Genomic DNA, 19980 nt, shown 5'->3' with positions numbered 1-19980 from the left:
GGTGATTCTGTACTGAACCACAAATTTCCTGCAAATCTGGGGCTGTACTAAACCATGGATTGCTTTACATTACTCACTGGGCTTTGCATATTCAAGCAAGATGTTACATTTTGTTATTTTATTTTTTTGGTTTACAAAATACGCTTAGTACAACCACCAAATCCACATCCACAATAATCAAGCACCATAGGGATGAAAGCCTAACTAAACTAGCTATAAGTTTAAAGGATCCATCTGCCTTGCGAGAATATAAATTTGCATAGAATGAGATATTAGCTCATTAGCACAATCTCACTTAAAGGGAACTAATAAATGATTCCCAAGAAAAAGAAATGCAGTTGCTCTCCATCCCTTCTCAACTATCTCATCAAGCAAAAGCCTAGCTTAATAAGTCTTGCCACAGGCTCCAAAGGGTAAATAAGGTACTCTCAGTCCACTGGGGAAGCAAGTTTCAGAGCAGATATTCTAATATTATAAAAACCTACATCTGTCTGTCTGTCCGTAACACTTTATTCATGCTCTGATTGGCTGTCCTGGCAGGCTTCTGCCTCTGCCTGTCCCCGCCCCCCTCTCCCTGGTCATTCTTGATGGGCAATTGGCTTGTCCTTTCATAAAAGGCTCCCTGTAATAACATGTACAAAACTAGAGATTGTCTTCAGGAAAGCCCCTATTGCCAGCACAAAACACCAGTAAAGAACATCATAAAAGTGGTTAGACCATCATCCACGTCCTATGCATTGTTTCCATGGTACTTTAATAGGAATTACATGACTAAACACAGGCAGACAAGGTTTTTTGGGTGAATCAGATATCTTTTATTAGACCAACTTAAATAGTTGGGAAAAAAAATTTAAGCAAGCTTTCGGGTTTAAAAACCCTTTGTCAGGCTGACGAAGTCTCTGCAGTTGGTGTGTGCTCTTCCTGGAAGGCATGAAAAGTAAAGAAGCCAGAGGCTGGGCTGGTGTGCATACAAGAAAGACAGTCAGTGAAGATGTAAACTGAGGTGTCAGTGGGTGAGAGACAGGCTGGGTGCAGGGGGGAGAAGGGGGATGAATTTAGCAGTTAAATAGTGGATAGGTACCTGGGGAGTCAGATGTTGGGCAGGTTATAAGGTGTCATAAATCCAATGTCTATATTTAGTCCATGAGTTTTAGTATCCAGGAGGTTGATAAAATGAAGTTCATAGTCTCAGCTCTGAGAGGTGTCTTGTAAGTTTCCTTTGAGGATTAGAACTGAGAGACTGGAGTGCTGTTTGGTTTTTTTATGAACTGGACTGAGAAAAAACTCACTACTTATACTGTGAAGATCACTGAAGATAAAAACCTTGGTTAAACTGGCTTGCATCCATAGATGCTTCTCGAGCAAATCCCGGGATGTCATTCTCCCCCTGTACTCGGCCTTGGTGAGGCTGCAGCTGGAGTACTGCGTCCAGTTTTGGGCTCCACAATTCAAAAAGGATGGTTCTGGCCTGGGCCACAGCAGGCATGTGGCTGCATTTCCAGAATCAAAACTGAATGTCTGTTCACTTGTTTATAGTTCAATCTACACCGCTTAGACTAACCTGCAAAGATTAAATCAATTCAGTCTTGGGCTTTTTGACTGTCTATACTTCCCCTCTGTACCTAGTTACTCAGCAACAACATTCCAGTTGTGCCTATAACTCTCCATTCATTATTTCTATACCATTAATTGAAACTCTCTAAATTTAAGCTAAGATTTAAGGAGCAACAAGACCAGCCCTCACTGAAATCCCACAAGAGCAGCTCCCACTGAAATATCTCTCTAGGCTCCTTTAACAATTCTAGGCCAATTCTTGTTTTGTTTATGTTGTACAACCACAAGTTATGAGACTGCTTTTCAATTACCATAAAAGGGAAGTGCAAAATGTAAGAAGAAACCAATTTTGTTTGGCTAAAAAAAGTTACGTGTAACTCAGCAATACAAACATATTTAAAACAGAGAGAACGATTTGGGACATAATTGCACAGGCAAATCAGCAAGCGTTTAAACTTTTAATGCAAATAACTTCCATAAATCAGGTGCTTTTATGTCCATATGCTGTTAGATCCCAACTGTGCACTTTTAAGTATCATATGCATATATCAAACAAACATGTAAAATTCATGCACAATTCAGGAGGCTAACCTCCCTGCTTGAAAAACAGAGAGAGAGATAAAGGGAAAAAAGCTGCTTTATATCTAACTGAAGCCAACCACATCTGAGGATAAGAGGGATGACCTCAGTGAGTGTAACCCATGGTAACACTAACATACCTTTCTTTTTTTCATTGTATTTTCATCTTGGGAAAGCTGACATATTAGTCATAAGATCATAGCAAAGTAGGGCTAAAAGGGACTTCACAAGGTCATCTAGTCTAGTCCATCTCAAGTCAGGTGCACCCCTGACTAAACCATTCCAGCCAAGTGTTTGTCTAACTTGCTCTTGAAAACTTCCAGGGGTGGAGATTCCACAGTTTATCTATGTAACCTGCTCCAATGCTTGACTACCCTCATGGTCAAAATGTTCCTTCTAATCTCCAACCTAACTATCTCCTGGTATAGCTTTAGGCCATTGCTCCTAATCCTGTTCCCTAAAGCCACAAAGAAAAGCCTATCTCCATCCTCTCTATAATTGTCCTCCAAGTATTTGAAGTCTGTTATCAAATCCCCCCTCAGTCTTCTCTTCTCCAGACTAAATAACCCTAACTCTTTCAGCCTTTCCTCATAAGTCTTGCCAGCCAGGCCCCTAATCATTTTTGTTGCTCTGAACTGGACTCTTTCCAAATTGTTCATATCCTGCTTGAGGTGTGGGCCCCAAATCTGGGAACAGTACTCCAGGTGGGGCCTCACCAGTTCTAAATAAAGCAGAATCACTTCCCCTGATTTGCAAGTGACACTCCTGGAAAATAACCCAGGACGCTGTTGGGGTTTTTTGCAACAAGAGCATGCTGTTGGCTTACATTCAGCTCATGGCCCACCATAACCCCCAGGTCCTTCTCTGCAGTACTGCAGACTAGCCAGTCATTCACCAGTCTGTATTTGTCCATGCAGTTATTCTGCAATCTCATCAGATTGATTATAGACCATTTCTCCAATCTATTCAGGTCATTTTGGATCTTACTCCTACTCTCCAGAGTATCTGCAACTCCACCCAACTTAGTCTTGTCCTCAAATTTGCCAAACGTGCACTCAATTCCATCATCCACATTATTAATTATGATATTAAACAATACCAGAACAGGCCCCTGGTGAACCCCACTTGATACCTCCTCCCAACTACAAACTGAGCCATAGATGACTGTTGGTCATAAGACTGAAAAAAAATCTTTATGCTTATCCATATATATGGTTTGTGTGTGTATGTGTAAGAAATGTATATACACACACACAAGCACCCTGATCCATATACATAGGGTCTAGTCATTATCAAAATAAGTGCCTGGTAGTGTGCAAGCACAACAGCAAGCAACGAAAGCTACTGACTGACTCCTCAGTGCAGCTTTGAGTAATTACATTATCGCATGATCAATTTCATTCTCTGGCCACTGAAGTGCAATTACTTTTGCTTACTGCAGCATCAGCAAGAATGCCAGTAGCACTCTCCAGATTTCTAAGCATGTGAACTTGGATATTACTCCTTTTGTAGCCAATGATCGACATTAAGATGTAACCATCCTCTATCTCCTTTGGCTATTTTTCCAAAAATCCATGTACTTTCTTTTTCCTAAAGCAATATACCAATGACTGCTTGGATTATGATAAATAATAATATTTAGCATTTCCATGGTGTTTTGCATCTTTAAGGTATTATCATATCATATTATTCAAGGACCTGAGCATCCTTAATTATCACTATCTCCAAAGAGAGCTAGGAGTGCTATAGGCCTACAGGAAATGCTGGTTCAGGCCAAAATTTCATTTTTAGGAAATCATTCTGTGTGTTGTTTTATACATTAGGTATACACATACTTTATGCATATATAGATAAACATGACTCTGAATATATTTCCTGATGCTTCTATAATTGGTCTGCTTTTAAATTCATGGTGACAAGTGTGTATTTCCTTTTTTGAGAAATGCAGAAGTGATTATAGTGCTGGGGGAAAACCTTCTTTTTCTTGCAGTATAAAAAGTGCAACAGGATCTAGAGGGGTTTCATTACTTACACATTCTAGTCCTTTTAAAGGACCAGCAGAAAATGGCAAACTGCTCTGTTCCTGACAAAGCTATGGAAACAGCGGTGAGCATCTTGCTAAGTTTGGAATTCGGGATGGGAATAACAAATAATGCTATTGCTTTGTGGATCTTCTTCTTTCGCCTGAAAATTTGGAAGCCACATGTCATGTATTTGCTAAATTTGATGATCGCAGACATCTTGCTGAACATTTGCCTGCCACTTCGACTGATCTTTTTTGTGACGCAAATGGCATGGGATTTTAAAGACACACTGTGTAGGGTAGTGCTTTTTGTGCTATCTCTTTCCCAGGCTGTCTCCATTGCATTCCTCACAGCCGTGGCTGTAGAACGCTATATCAGGGTGGTGCACCCTCACAATAATCTCAGCTTTCTCACAACCAAGACTGTCAAAGTCATTGCTTCCTTGGTTTGGCTTCTTGCAATGGGATTGACTGTTGAGATCCTATTTTCACCTCAACACCAAAACGCCAAGTGTCGCAGTTTCAGCCTACATGGAGAGACCAACTTCCATACTATTGGGCATGATGTGATTTTTTTTTTGAAGTTGCTGATTCCTTTTAGCCTCATTTTGTTTTGTACAACTGGCATCATCAAGAAGCTCAGGAAGAGCCGCCACGGCATGAAAAAGCAACCTGGGCTACAGAAAGCCAAGCTGTTACTGATCACTGTAGTGGTAGTGTTTGGAGTATGTTTCTTGCCCAGTATGCTGGGCAGAATGCTGACTTACATCCTCCAGAGCTCTGAGAACTGTGCAGCTTTTCATGTTGCTGTTCATGTAACTGATGTTACTGTCTGCTGGAGCTACCTCAATAGTGCAATAGACCCAATTGTGTACTGTTTCTCAAGCCCAACCTTTCAACATTCCTACAGAAAGTTCATTCATTCGATTAGGCTGAAAAGAAATGAAGCAGAGCCCCAGAGTCTTGATATTTCCAAAGATTCTGAAACCTGAAGCCAGAGGAAACATTCTAATAAATTTCAATATATGCAACAGGTTTGAAAGATTTTTTTTTGTTTGCACATCCTACACTGTGAATAGATTGCCATTGACAACTTGTCAGCATTTCCATTAACTCTAATTTGCTGTTTTATTCTACTATTCTAAATTCTTTCATTTCATGAAGTAATAATTGTAATTAGCTAGGTAAGTAAGCTCAATGCAAATGGCCAGAGCTTTAGGTGGTGAATATTGGTATAGCTCTATTGACTTAAATGACTAGTGGAAAAATGCCAGTGAAAAATATGTTTCTTTTTACAACAAATATAGGATCATCTTTTGCTTCTCCAGAAGTTAAAACTAAAACTCCCATTGGTTGTGGTAGGACTAGGATTCAATTCTAGATCAATTTAAAGATTTAATACAGACAAAAGGCAAATTCTCAATAGTTAAAATGGTTTTCTTATGTTTAACTCTACCTAAAATAGCACTTATCCTTTAGAAGTAGATGCTCCTTCCTGGTTGATTAAAACTCAAATTCTGACTGAATAATTCTGTTCAAACTAGCAAAGTTCTCTGCCATACATTTGTGGCACTATTTATGTTTACTGGGATGACAAAGAGGACTTGATTGTTTTGCCAAGAAGGCTTTCCATACATAGGATAGTAGGAATGAGAGTGGCTTTGCACTTTTGATTATGAAATGCTACTTTTGTGACTCCATATATTTAACTCTTGTGTATGTGTATGTGTATGTGATGGAGTATTCTAGGGCTGATGCCTCCAGCAGTCATAGGTGGCAGAAGGCTGCGGCTAACGGGGGCCCTCCAAAGTTTTTGTGGTGGCTGGCAACAGCATCAGCATCACAGCACTGCTATCCCACAGTGCCCAGAGCTGCTTGGCACACAGCCACTCCTCCACCACGGCATACAGCACCAACAGCCCTACAGTAGCGAAAGGTAGGACTCAGCCACCCCAAATAATATTTCTCCACCGCTTATGCCAGCAGTGGAAAGGGTCTCCTCAAGGGATCTCAGCAGAACAAAGTTTCTAACCTACAAACCAGGCTGTGAAGCCCAGAAAGTAGTCAGGAAAGGCCAGGGTGCCAGAGAAACATGCCAATGTGATAAATATCCCAGGTAACATCTGCCCAAAAGCAATCCTATCCATAAAGTACAGCTGTTCTCTCCTAGTGGGACACCTTAAGAAGTGCGGCAGTCAGAAGATCCTTCTACCTTCTTATGGTTCCTTCTCTAGTTGCCCCGTTTTTTGCCATGTATTGAGCTCTTGCAAAACCATATAGCATTCTTGGGGGGAAGGGAGGATTCCAGCTGTTTCCCCTACCAACAAATCCATATCCCATTATACTATGGAACTGAGGCAGTTCCAGAGTCACAGAGGAAATCTTATAGTCAATGTCAAAGCACATGGGCAGAAGCCTCCTTTTTGTTTATTTGCTTGACTGATGGCATTTTTTGGGTACACTCTCATCAAAGATGAAAGCGTGCAGGAAGTTGTGCTGCATTGTGGAAAGATACCGAGCCACAATATCAGAAAGTCCTTTTCTAAAAATATTGCTTGTTTATTTTCTTCCCTTTTCCCATCTTTTAGTTGTGATACAGGCATGCAACGGTGATATTTTATATTTTTATGATGCCATTAAACTTAAAACTTCCAAATGTAGTATAATCTAGATGTCAGCTGGTATACATGCATGGGTTTCTATTATTAAACACAAATGGACTTTTATACATGGAATTGCTATAAAAAAAAAAAGTTTCTAAATGATCTTTTAGTGGTGGAAATAAAATATTTTAATACAACACATAAACAGCCTTCTGCTTCTTACTCTTTCCAAACCACTAAAAAATCATCATCCTTGCTGGCACCTGTTCTGAAAACCAGAGGATTTCACTGAGAGCCTAGGAACAGCTGTCATGTGCAATTTTAAGCAACTCTCTGTAGTACCTGGGTTGTAGTATGTAATGATTTTCTGCTGTTCAGCCACCAGCCTTTGCAGCTGCTCCATCTGTTGCTTCTTCACCTGTTCCTGCTTCTCTGGGCTCTGTGAACAGCACCAAGAGACAGTATCAAAATATGCTCACCTGTGATTTTTAACAGGAAAGAATCCTAACTCTCAGTGTTTCCATTTTGGTTTGTTTTGTTTTTAAAAAAGGAGGTCCAGAGAAAATAGCTGGGTTTAAAACACTCTTTCATTAGTGTCAAAGCTCAAATAAAACATCTGTTTGTTAAGAGGATGAGAATCAGAAAGAGAAACTGCCTGCCTATTTCCATTGTTAAATAAAATTTTAAATGTAAATTAATAACATACATGCTGAAAAATGGTTATTAACGTTATGTCACCAGCAAAAACCTACCACAAGGAAAAACTTTTGATCCTGAAAGTATTCTCACTTATTTTTTTCCTTAAACATTGATGTCCACCTGCAGTTTTTACAATCTGACAATATAAACTTAACATTTTCAAGACAGAACTGTAATTCAGAGCAACAGATGCTCATACAATGCAGATGCATTTTTGCACAAAGAAGCCCTGAACTCATGGTGCCTGCTTCTTCCCTCAGACCTGATGAAGAATGCCTTGCATTTAAAAATTTGTCTAACTTTATCCCAACCATGCAGTTGGTCCAATAAAGAATATCACCCACAAAAATTGTTGCCTCTCTAATTCCTGGGTCATTACAGCTACATCACTCAAACATTACCTGCTCCTTTTCACTCTGGTCTTTCCTGGGGGGGGCTGTCAAAAAAGAGAGAAAAGGGATGGGGAGGAGACATTTAGAATGCTCCTAAAATCTCAAGGCTTTCAATTGTGAGTGTCCCAGCTCCAGCATCAAAGCACTCAAAAACAGAATAGACACTACCCTTCTATCCCCGAAACAAGAGGTTTTGCTTCCTTCCTGCACAGAACTGAGGGAGAGGAGGAGGAGAAAGAGAGAGGAGAAAGGCATAGGAAGATTTAGGACAAAAAAAAGAAAAATAGTTTACCATCAGGAGACTCTTAACCTTTGGCTTTTCAGGCAACAGTCTGACAGGTGGTGTTGTGATACCAAAGCATGGAATTTTTTTCCCCCCCAAAGAGACTCAAATAGGAATAACATCAAACGTAGAAGAACAAGAGGCTAAACTAATAGATTTGTTCTGGGAAAATGGAACTGGTTATTTTACCTCATCATAATGAAGTAACATTTTACTGCATGGTCAGTTTAAAACAGCAAAATCTGACATGAGATTCTGTTCCATTTCTTGGTACATGCTATGAAAGCCTTTCAGATACAGACCAATTAAAAAGCTTCTAGACCACTTCCACCTGAAAATAATGTGTAGATGTTAACAGATGTATATTTAATCAAAAATGCCATTGCAGGCAAACTGACCTGTTCTATGTTTCTGTAGCATACAGTTTCCTGACATGTCTGAGGTGCAGCAGCAGTTGGTGGAGGAGGTGGACTGAGCAGTTCCAGGGTGTCATTAGTTTTGCTAGTCTGAGATGAACTGGATGCCAACAAGTGAGGAAAAAGAACAGAGTTGGCCAAATAATTTAACTGTCTTGTATCCTGAAAATCTTGGTTATTGTGCACATTATTTGATGAACTGCTTCTGCTGCCTCTCATACTGCTGTCTGGTGAATAGTATAAGGGTGCAAACTGCTCTCTGAATGACTCACTCGTGTTGTTCATCCAGCCCGGCAACAAAGAAGGCATGGTCTTCTCAATTATCTTGTTAGGAGATGGCACTGGCTTTGCTGGATCAGTCCACTGAGACATATAGACATTGTCCTTCAGAGCATCTGCTTCCATGTCTGGCTCTCTGAAGTCCATGTTATGGACGCAAAATAAATGCAGCAGAAAACAAGCATGTTGTGCTGATGAAGCAATGACCACTGTATGTCCTAGACATTGCCTCCATACACACACACACACAAACACACACACACACACATATATTTAAATCATAGATTTTTTTTTCAAACTGGAAGCTAAGGATCTTCTGTCCACAAGAACTGTAAACAAAACAAAACAAACAAAAAGTCACTGTACTATCTAATTTTCTACTAAACCTTAAGGACTTTCCAGCTCTCCTTTCTCTAAATAAAGCAGCACTATTTGGGGAATAATATTATAGGCAAGGCTCGTAACACTGCCTCTTACTGTGGTTGCTCAGTATTTCCCATTAAGTTTTCAGTTGCTTTATATTGATGCCAAAACTGGAAAACATGGGCTGAAAAGTTTCTATGCCAGGTGTCTGCCTCAGATTGAAATTAAAAAAAAAAAAAATTCAGCCACAAAATGTATAGAATGTATAGCTGTTTTTCTGAGCAAGATGAGAGGGGAAATACCTTATCTTTACCACGTTAAAAATCTGCAATCATTTTCATAGTTCTGGGAATCCCAGTATTTGAAGTAGAGATTTTAAATTTGGCAATGGGGTGGCCTTAGTATCAGGGATGTACATTTTGCTATTCCTGTGAAACTCCATGCCACTTTTGTCAGTTTATAAGCCTCTGAAACATCTGTTTGTCTCTGCTTGTTAAAGATTTCTTAAATTTAAGCAGTTAAATTTCTCTTACATACTGAAGATGCTTGAGCCTCTCTCAGTTTCTAGAACTGACATGTATGTATATACACTATTCGCAAAGAGTAACTGAGCATATTCCCTCCAGCCAAAAGATGAAGTTTGAACTTTCCCTGTAATAGCCGCTCTGGGCTAGGGTAAAGCATGGAATCTGCCTCCCATGTTTTCTCCATGGCTCACTGCTGCTGGCTAGGCAGTGTAGAAGAGAAAGCTGTCTGACGCAAACACAAATGGGACGAGAATGAATTTAAGAGTCTGAGAAAAGAGGGGGAGATGACAACCTGGGACAGGGAGCATGACAGAAGGCTGGGACAGGATGCCAGCAAAAGAAAAGAGAGAATTTGCAAGAAGAAGTTAAAGGCATGAAGAACAGACAAAAAGCTCAGGAAATGATACTGGGACTGGTAACCCATTGGGATGGAAAGAATAGGAAAGGGAATGTAAATGGAGATCAAAAAGTGGAAAGCGACAGATGAGGGGATAAGGTGGAAACTGGAACTGATAAAAAAAAAACCAGAGGAAAACAAGGAGCCAGAAGCAGGAAGGGGAGGATTGGGAAAGCCTGAACAATAAGACAGCAAGGGAGGCACTAAGCAGAACGTATGAGGATTTAGATGCATGGCATTATCTATCAGGGTTTAGCAACCACTGGCCACCCTTAAGCTAAACAGAAGGCATGGGCTTAAATTTTAAGTTCAGTTGGGAACCTGCCCCTAGAAACTCTATTATTATGTACTTTTTTGTATTCACTTGATTGTTGTTGCTGATTATATGAATGGTTGCATAGGTAAGAAAATTTATTTCGGTGGCCTCAGTCCTATACAGTGCCTCCACTCACTCCCATCAAGAAAGCAGTTGTAATGTCACAAATGACTGATTCAGTTAGAAAGGGAGAGGCAGGTTAGAGAAATTAAACCTGTTTGTACAGAACACCTTTGCTGGCAACAACAGACACGGAAGTACAAAACATTTAGAAAAGTCTCATGCTGCTGTGTTTGGGGTTTTGCATATATTGAGCTGTTTTAACTTAAAGGAATGTTAATAACTGATATTGCAAGAGACAAGGATTTCTTAGGGTGATATCTTTTATTGGACCAACTGCATAGTTGAGCTAGAGTTAGGTAAGCTTTACAATGTAAGACATTCTTCATCAGGTCTGAGCAATGACAGCTGTAAGCAATTGTAAGGAGCACAGGAGAAAAATTACTGTGTTGTGTTTAATCTCACCGCTCAGACCTGATGAAGACTGTTTTGCATTCAGAGGCTTTTCTAACTCTATCTCAACTATGCAGATTGTCCAGTAAAAGATATCAACCTAAGAAATCCTTGCTTCTTACATAATTCCTGAACCACAATGGCTACAACACCACAACAAAAGGTTGATATGGTTGTGAATTTTGTAATTAAATAAAAAGATCCGATCAAATAAACTCATCCGTCTCCCATCCCATCCTCATTAAAAAACTAGGTGACTGTGGCATTGATGCCTACACAATCAGATGGATTGCAGATTGGCTCAAGGGTCGTACTCAGAAGGTGGGGGTGGACGGGTCATATTCGACCTGGGGGGAAGTGGGCAGTGGAGTCCCCCAGGGCTCGGTCCTTGGGCCTGAGCTGTTCAATTTCTTCATCAGTGATCTGGACGATGGGGTGAAATGCAACCTGTTTAAATTCGCTGATGATACCAAAATTTGGGGTGAGGTGAGCATGCTAGTAGGGAGGGAAAGACTGCAGCAAGACCTGCATAGGTTGCAGGGGTGGGCTAACAAAAACAGGATGTGTTTCAATACTGAAAGTGCAGGGTACTGCACTTAGGCAGTAGAAAACAGCAGCACACTTATAGAGTGGGACACTCCCTTCTTGAGAGCACAGAGGCAGAAAGGGATCTTGGAGTCATTATTGACTCCAAGATGAACATGGGCCGACAATGCGAGGTCACGGTTGGCAGGGATAACCCGGACCTTGTCGTGCTTCCACAGGTGCATGTCAAGTAGAGCCAGGGAGGTGATACTCCCCCTCTATGCAATGCTGGTCAGGCCGCAGCTGGAGTACTGTGTCCAGTTCTGTGCGCCCCATTTCAGGAGGGATGTGGACAACATTGAAAGGGTCCAGAGGAGGGCCACACGCATGATCCGGGGACAACAGGGCAGACCCTACACTGAAAGACTGCAGGACCTAAACCTGTTCAGCCTTCACAAGAGAAGGCTGAGGGGGGACCTGGTGACTGTCTATAAACTCACTAGCGGGGACCAGAAGGGTTTGGGGGAGACACTGTTTCCCCTAGCGCCCCCTGGCATGACAAGGAACAATGGACACAAATTACTGGAGAGTAGGTTTAGATTAGACATCCGCAAGAACTACTTCACAGTCAGGGCGGCTGGGAGCTGGAACCAACTTCCTAGGAAAGTGGTGTTGGCTCCTACCCTGGGGATCTTTAAGAAGAGGCTTGATGCCTACCTGGCTGGACTCATTTGAGTCCAGTTTTTTCTCTCACCCAGGCCGGGGGTCGGACTTGAAGATCTACAAGGTCCCTTCCGACCCGACTTCTATGATTCTATGATCCATCTAAGTGATTTCCAAAGGGAGATGCATAAAATCAAGCTCCTAAATTCAAACTTACATTCAAATTTCTCAGAACATGCACATCTCTAAAAATTACACTGAAGTCAGCTCCTGTGCGGCTCAAGTCCCTAAAAAAACATAAACACAAAAGGTAGGTACATCCTTCTTCTTGCCACTTTTTGTGACCCTAGTCTTAAGGCTAAGAAGACACATTACAAAATTAAATGGGTTAAAAGCTTTTCAAGGCTTTCCTATTCCACATCAGAGTGGAACAGGATCCTATGGAGACATCTAAGTGCCACTTGCTTAACATGTAGAACAAGATCTAGCCTTAAGTGTTCACACATCTGGAAGTCAGATTAATTTAAATAAAGTGCTTAAATTTACTGTTAGGAGTTTAATAACAGACACCTGAAAACTGTGCTGAAGTTTCACAATTGCAAATGAGAAAGATTATTGGTCTTATTTTATAGATGGAGAAAGTGAAAGAGCAATTGAGATGGACTCAAAGCTACAAACAGCTTGGACCCAAATACTTTTTTGTTGCACACATACCTTTGCTTCTAATAGACCCTCCAAAATCATTGTAAATCTAAGGGACCTGCTAAGGAGACACCAGGACACCTCCCAAAAAGTTTTTTTCTACTGGAGATGGTGATCAGAAACTTCCATTTTCAAACCCTACACTTTCTTTTTAGCTAAATTATTTATACTACAGCAGCTGTAGTAAGCCAATGCACATGAATAAACAGAATAATGTTATATAAACCAACAGTAATTACTAGTATTTTAAGCGACATAGAGAATTATACATCCAACAAACATCAAAGTATTGGCCTGAACTTATATTCATAACACGTTGTAAACTCCCACTGAACTGCAATAATCCTTCATTAGCAGTAGTTCTAGTAATAGTAGCTAATTACTACCATTACACTACCATTTCACCTAGGACCCTCAGTCATGAACCAAGACCCCATTCAGAACAAAAAAAGGATTCCTGACAAAGAGATCTTACAGTCTTAAGTACTCAACTTTTACTATATTGCTTTACAGATAATGAGAAAGAAGAATATACATATACACAATAGAAACATAAAAAGGACTAACTAATATTAATTCACACTGACTTCAACCAGTTTCTAAAGACAGTCTAAAACAGTGATGGCCAATGCACGGCACATATGGCACAAGTGGCATGGGTAGTCAATGTGTTTGGCATGTGAGCCCCAGGGGCCAAGTGATGGGAGTTAGGGAAGCACTCAAGGAGAGGGAAGGGATTGGAGCAGCAGCTGGGAAAGGGGCAGGGATTGGAGCTGCAGTTGGGAAGGGGACAGGAGGTAGGAGGTCAATGTCAGTTAAGGGTTTGGTCCCTTGGGAGCTGAAGGGTAGTGCCTCCAAGTTCAGAAATGGATTCTGTGGCAGTAGGTGACAACAGTGGCTGATGAGTGATGATTAGAGGGGCACTAGCTCATATTTTGTATTTATGGCATGCTTGCCAAAAAAGTTGGCCACCACTAGTGTAAAACATACACAATCAGGTATCACATTTCAAAGCAGAAAATATTTTTAAATACTGAATAATTTCCCAAAAAAGAACTGGCTCCCAAAGGAATCCTAGTCCTTTCCAGTAGGCTGATTAAGAGGCACAGCAAGACAAGCAAGAATATCTTAAAACCAGTTTTCATAAAATCATAGAGTTTGAAGGGGTCTCCAGGATCATCAAGTCCAACCCTCAAAAAAAGGTCTTCTCTAATCTAGTAGTGTTTTAATGTGAATGAAAATAGAACAGGTTTGTCACTGACACCATAAAAACCCTTAGCTCTGCAATTACGATTCAGACAGACTAAATAAAAATGGATTACCACAAATGTCAAGCTTGCTTACATTAGCAATGGTATGACCTTCAGACAAACTAAAAAGCACCACTAAAGTAGATGTTAGAGCCATTGTTTGTTGATGTTGCTTTTTAGATGGGTTCATTATTGTGACTTTTGATAAATAAAGTCTGATAACTGAGATGGTGCAAATCTGATCTTTCCGGTTTTTTCTGCTTTAACTAAAGCTGAAACACCTGTGCAGAAGGGTCTTTTCTGAAGAGATAAGAAATAAAATGGTCAGTTCAGAAGTCTGACTGTAATTTCATCCTGCTCTTTCAGTAGATTTTATTTTAAAATGCATTACCCAATTCATGAAATTTCACATGCCTCTGGATATACCAATATTGACAAAACCCCAAGTTAGTTATTTTGCCTGCATGGGGACACAACATAGTTTTACTTTCTCCTGAACTCAGATCACTCATAAAAATTCTGTCCCTAAAAGGGGCCACTAAGTGATTTTAGTGTTAGAAATATTATTAGAAATGCATAATGAATAGAGTGTTGTTAGAACTGCACAGTTTGCATCTCGTACCTGATAAGCAGCAACACTACCAAGGACCTTTTGTGCTAAGAATCACTCCCTTTTCTTCTCTCCCCCTGACTTTCACATGCAGATTACAGAAGCTGGAATTCAACTGACTGTGTCCTTGAAAGGGGGGGGGATTTCAACTCTTGGTGACCTAGAGAGCTTTCTGAGCGTGCGTAATTAGCTGATGCATATATGCCTATCTGCCCCGCATACTTAAGTAGTTAATTATAATATACATGCGACGAATGAAGTGACGTAATCACATATGTGTTTGTATGAACCGGAAATGAGTTGTAAGAGTTCCTGTTTCTGCACACGTGCCCAGGAGGGAGAGAGCATATAGTACCTGCTGCAGATTTCCTCGGGGGCGGAGCAATTTGAGATTTTCTGTCTCTGCTCTGACCCTATTTGCAAATACACCTTTTGTGCTGCTAATAGTGTGTGCCTGAGAATTATTTGCGAGCCTCCAAAAGAAACGAACCGCTTTTTGCATCATTAGTGTCAGCTCTGTGCGTTCTAGCAGAAACTTTGTTACCCAATTTTTTAGAACGCTGCCAAGTAATCATGATTTTAAGTTGGCAATTGCTAGAAATGCAAAGTGAGTGCAGTGGCAGCAACTGGTGTTGCAGGTATAGCTGCATCCCTCCTCCCAGCCTCCCCTCCGCACCACCAGAACAGGCAGGCCACCCTGCAGGAGAAGCAGTCAGGGGCCTATATCCTGAGAAAGGTAAGAATTCCCTCCCTCCCTTCCTCTCCCTTTCCCCACTTCCCTGCCTGCTGCTGCCAGGGTCCTGACTCTCTGGGGAGAGAGGGGAGCTCCTTTCCCGCTCCAGCTGGGCTGCCAAGGAGCTGTGCTCACCTGGGATTGCAGCAGCAGCAGCAGTGGCAGACCGACACATTCCCCCTTCCTGTGCCTGCTCCCAGGGACAGCAGGCAGAGAGAAGGAACCTGCTTGCTTACTGTCGCTGCCACAGTCCCAAGCTGAGTCCAACCCCCATGCAGCCCAGTTGGAGTGGGCAGGAGCTCCCCTCACCCCTCGACAGCCTGGCTGCGGCAGGTGAGGAGCGGGGAATGGGAAGGGAAGGGATGGACCTTTCTATTTATTTTAATTGTAATTATGCATTGTGACAGATGCTTCGTTCACTGATATTTATAGAATGTTACTAAGTGTTCAGGAATTTTAAGTTAAAAATTGTTTTGAGGCCTGGTAATTTTTTTATTCCCCCCCCCATTATACTCTGGAATTCCCATGGTACAATATGCATTTACTTTAATTTTCTAATAATTTTACAGGAATGAATGGATACATATATTTAAACTCTAGAATCATAGAATCATAGAGAAGGGGGGCTGGACAGGACCTCCACAGGATATCTAGTCCAACCCCCTGCCTGAGGTAGGATCATCCCTATCTAAGCCATCCTATGCAAATCAATTGACGAACCCAGAGGTCAACCCTGAGGCTGGCCAGAATTGGCCTGTGGCCTCATGTTATCTGGCCTGTAGGGTTCCCCGCAGACCTGGAAATTTGGCAGCAGAATAGTCACATTTCCCAACCCATGGGGAGCCCCAGGCCCTGTGTGCTGGACATGGTGCCAGACCCTGAAGTGCAAGGCCAGACAAGGACAGTGCTGGGCCCCAGGCCTCAATACCAACATGATAAGGCTGGGAGGAGGCAGTACTGGGCCCCAGGGCCCCAATCCCAGTGAGCAGGGCTGGACACCAAGCCTCAAAGCTCCAATCTTAGCACATGGAAGGGGGAAGGGGGCGATGCCAAGCCCCAGGGCCCCAATCCCAGTGTGTGTGGGTGGCATCTGGGTCCTGGAACCCAATCCCAGGGCATGGGGAGGCAGCAGGAGACAACACTGGGCCCCTAGGGCCCAATTCTGATGCACAGGTGGAGAGGGGGCTGTGCAAGGACCCAGCCTACAGACTGGCCCTGGTCACTCATCCAGCCTATGGGACCAAAAGGTTGAGCACCAGTGGTCAACCCCATTAGCAAAAGTACACAGTCAATCCTGAAACAAGCACAAGACATAACACCTTACCTGCCACAGGTAAGGCAGGAGACCTACATCCTGCAGCTGCTAAGGATTTTAAGATACGCTCCAGAGATTCAAGGAACAAGGTCATGCCCACTGCTACAGAGGGAGGCAAAGCCCCCTGCAACCTGTACCAGTCTGACCATGGGCAGCAATCCTTCCTGACCCCAGATGGGGCAATGGGTCTGACCCTGAGCAGAGGGGCAAGAATATCTGGCTACAGTGGCAGATCCAGGGGTGCACTGGCAGCCCCTTTTGATTCCTGCTCGTCTCAGAGTTTCAGATCAACTCCCTGGCAGCAGCAGTATTTCTAGTCAGGCAGCATGGAGGGACTCAACTGACTTCAAGGCTCATTACCTGATCCTTTTTAAACTCTTCATTACACCTGTGTTAACCACCCTCTCTTCTTTTTAATGGTCTTGATGTTCCATCAGTCAAACCAGCCTTTGTCCTGCCATGCTACTGTCTACTTGCTGCTCTCAGTGAGGAAGCTTTCATTTCTTGGCCTTGCAGATTGTTTTTGAACTCGTTTCAGTGAAGTTCTGTTTGTTTTTGCTTCCATCTTAAACTGAATCACACAGCCCAAGCCTCCTGGCCTACTAGTAAAGCTTCTAGTTTCCTTTTAACAGGAGAAAAATATGTGTTGTGTTCTATGTGTTGCATTAAATATGTGTTATGTTATATGTGATGATGCTTTCCTCTGCAGTGGCAGGGGCATGGCCTTCTTCCCCAGGATCTCTTGAGCCTATATTGACAAGTTTTCATGGTAGCGGGACATTGGCTGCCAAGGTTCCCCTGCTTTACTTATGGCAAGCTAGGGGGTTAAGCCTGTGTTGTGTCAGGGTTGATGGTACTTAGATTTACGTAGACTTTACTGAGTTTAGATTATGGATTTGTATAGGATGGTTTGGATAGGGCTTATCCTGTCTCAAGCAGGGGGCTGGACTAGATGCCCTCTGGAGGTCCCTTCCAGCCCTGTTCTCTATGACATTGGGTCCTCTGCTTTAACTGTGGCCCGTTAGGGTGTTATGCCTTGTCTTGTCAGGTGTAACGGTACTTTTCCAAAGAGTTTATAGCTTGTATGAGACAATTTGGCTAGGGAAAGTCCTACCTCAGGAAGGGGCTTGGATTAGATGCCCTCTGGAGGTCCTTTCCAGCCCTGTTCGCTAGGACATTGGTTAACATGGATCCTCTATTTTATCCGTGGCCAGTTAGAGTGTTTTGTCTTGTGTTGTGTCAGGCTTGAGCAGAACATGAATTAAGGGGGGAGCCTGTGAGGGGCTGAGGCCCCCCGCTTAAGATTTGAAAACCATAACCTGGGAGGAGGTCTCCAATTGGATTGCTCCTTCACTTAGGTGAACTTGTTAATCAATGAACTTGTTAATCAATCAATTGTTTAATTTTTTTTGAAGACCCCCCTCAAGAGTCAAAATATAATTCAAGCCCTGGACTTAAAGGTACTTTTCCAAAGAGTTTATGGCTTATATGGGACAGTTTGGCCAGGAACAATCCTACCTCAGGCAGGGGTTTGGACTAGATGCCCTCTGGAGGTCCCTTCAGCTCTGTTCTCTGTGACAGTGGTCCTCAACCTTTTTTTTTTTTGCATACAACTTGAAAATGGCTGAGGGTCTCCATGGACCACTTAATAAACTTTTTTTTGTTCTACAAATCAAAGCACACAACTCATATTTTAATATCAGTAGTCTTGCCTTTCTAACGCGATGGATGTGCCTGGTTTTTTCAGCACGGTTCTGGGAAGCTGCGTGTAATGTCTGTCAGTTTTAGCCTTAGGTCACCATTCTGCAGACCACCTGAATGGAGCTCATGGACCACAGTTTGAGAACCTCTGCTCTACGATACTGGGTCCTCTGCTTTATCTGTGGTGGGTTAGGATGTGATGCCTTCTGTGGTGTCAGGCTTGAGGATACTTTTCCAAAGAGTTTATGGCTTGAATCGGAGAGTTTGGATAGGGACAATCCTACCTCATAGATTCATAGATGCCAGGGTCCGAAGGGACCTCAACAGATCATCGAGTCCAACCCTCTGCCTAGGCAGGGAAGACCAGTGGGGTCAGATGACCACAGCCAGATGCCTATCCAGCTTTGCTGGCATCCAGCCTAGCTGCCTACCTCAGGCAGGGGCTTGGATTAGATGCCCTCTGCAGGTCCCATCCAGCCTTGTTCTCAATGATATCGGTGAACCTGGGACCTCTGTTTTCCTTCCTGCAGGTTAAGGCGCTATTTACACCTTCTGTTGTGTCTGGCCGGAGAGCAGTTTCTGGATTGTATGGAAAGGTTTGTCTAGGGACAACCCTGCCTCAGCTAGGGGGGTGAGGTGGACTAAGATGCCCCCTGGACACCCCTTCCAGGCCAGTTCCTTAGGACCCCACACACCTCCCCCTGCACCCCACGGTCCCCACCCCTCCAGCCCCCCAGGCTGGCTGCCCCAGCCACCCCCGCTGCCCTCTCAGGACCTCAAAAGGGGGGCAAAAGCTGCGGGCAGAGGAAAGCAAGGTGCCCCTCACTCTCCCTGGGGACTGAGGCAGACTCCCCCCCACGCTTCCGCTGCTGGAGGAGGCGGGGGCGGGGAGCGGACTGCTGCCCCGGGGCGGCGGGGGGGAGCGGGGGTTGCGGGCATTTGGGGCAGCGGGGCTGGGCAGGAGCGACCCCCCGGCTCGCCCCGCACTCACCTGGCAGGCGGGAGTCCCGGGAGCGCTGGGCAGCCCCGCGCGGCGCGTCCGGCTGCCCTTGGCAACAGCCCCGCCCCGGGATCCCGCGCGGGGGGGGCGATGCCAGGGTTTGGGGGCGATGCAAGGCAAAATCCCCCCCAAAAATCGCCCCCGCTCTGGCTGTGCGATGCAGGGCTGCCGCCCCCGCGCCCAGCAGCGGGCTGAGTCCGGGCGGCTGACAGGGCCCGGGGCCGGGAGCGCGGAAAGGTGGAGGAGGAGGGAGCCGTGGGGTCGGGGCCCCCCGACATGGCCTGGATGCAGCACCCTGCCTAGGCCCTCGGCGGGAAGGGATCTCGCAAGATCATCCAGGCCGATTTCTCAACCAGGGGCTCGGGACCCAAAAGTAGGATGCGGTCCTGAGCAAACTTTGCAAAGGGATTTCCTTCAAAGGAGATATGGGAAACTTTCCTGGTTGCAGTCATTTATTTTGTGAGCGCTAGGGTTTTGTACTGTGAGATAGTAAATAATACATCTCTGTTTACTTCCTCTTCGCCATTTAGGATTTTG

The 19980-nt window shown here is 43.5% G+C and overlaps 1 protein-coding gene across 1 annotated transcript in view; it reads right to left on the bottom strand.

Moving 5' to 3' along the window:
• LOC149873341 (centrosomal P4.1-associated protein-like) overlaps window positions 1-19600 on the bottom strand; it is a 76953-nt gene extending 57353 nt beyond the window's left edge. Inside the window, exons 1-3 of the mRNA XM_090042904.1 lie at window positions 19435-19600; window positions 8532-9157; window positions 7102-7198 (exon numbers count right to left, since the gene is read on the bottom strand). Of these exons, the coding sequence (XP_089899030.1) occupies window positions 7102-7198; window positions 8532-8975 (541 nt within the window). The 5' untranslated portion in view covers window positions 8976-9157; window positions 19435-19600. The remainder of the gene's footprint in view (window positions 1-7101; window positions 7199-8531; window positions 9158-19434) is intronic.
• Window positions 19601-19980: the final 380 nt, after the last annotated feature.

This window comes from Crocodylus siamensis, chromosome 1 (genome assembly GCF_052110815.1).
Source record: "Crocodylus siamensis isolate JL-2025a chromosome 1, ASM5211081v1, whole genome shotgun sequence".
NCBI lineage: Eukaryota > Metazoa > Chordata > Crocodylia > Crocodylidae > Crocodylus > Crocodylus siamensis.
The sequence above is the reverse complement of the archived record's forward strand: the minus strand, read 5'-3'. Positions and strand labels throughout refer to the sequence as shown.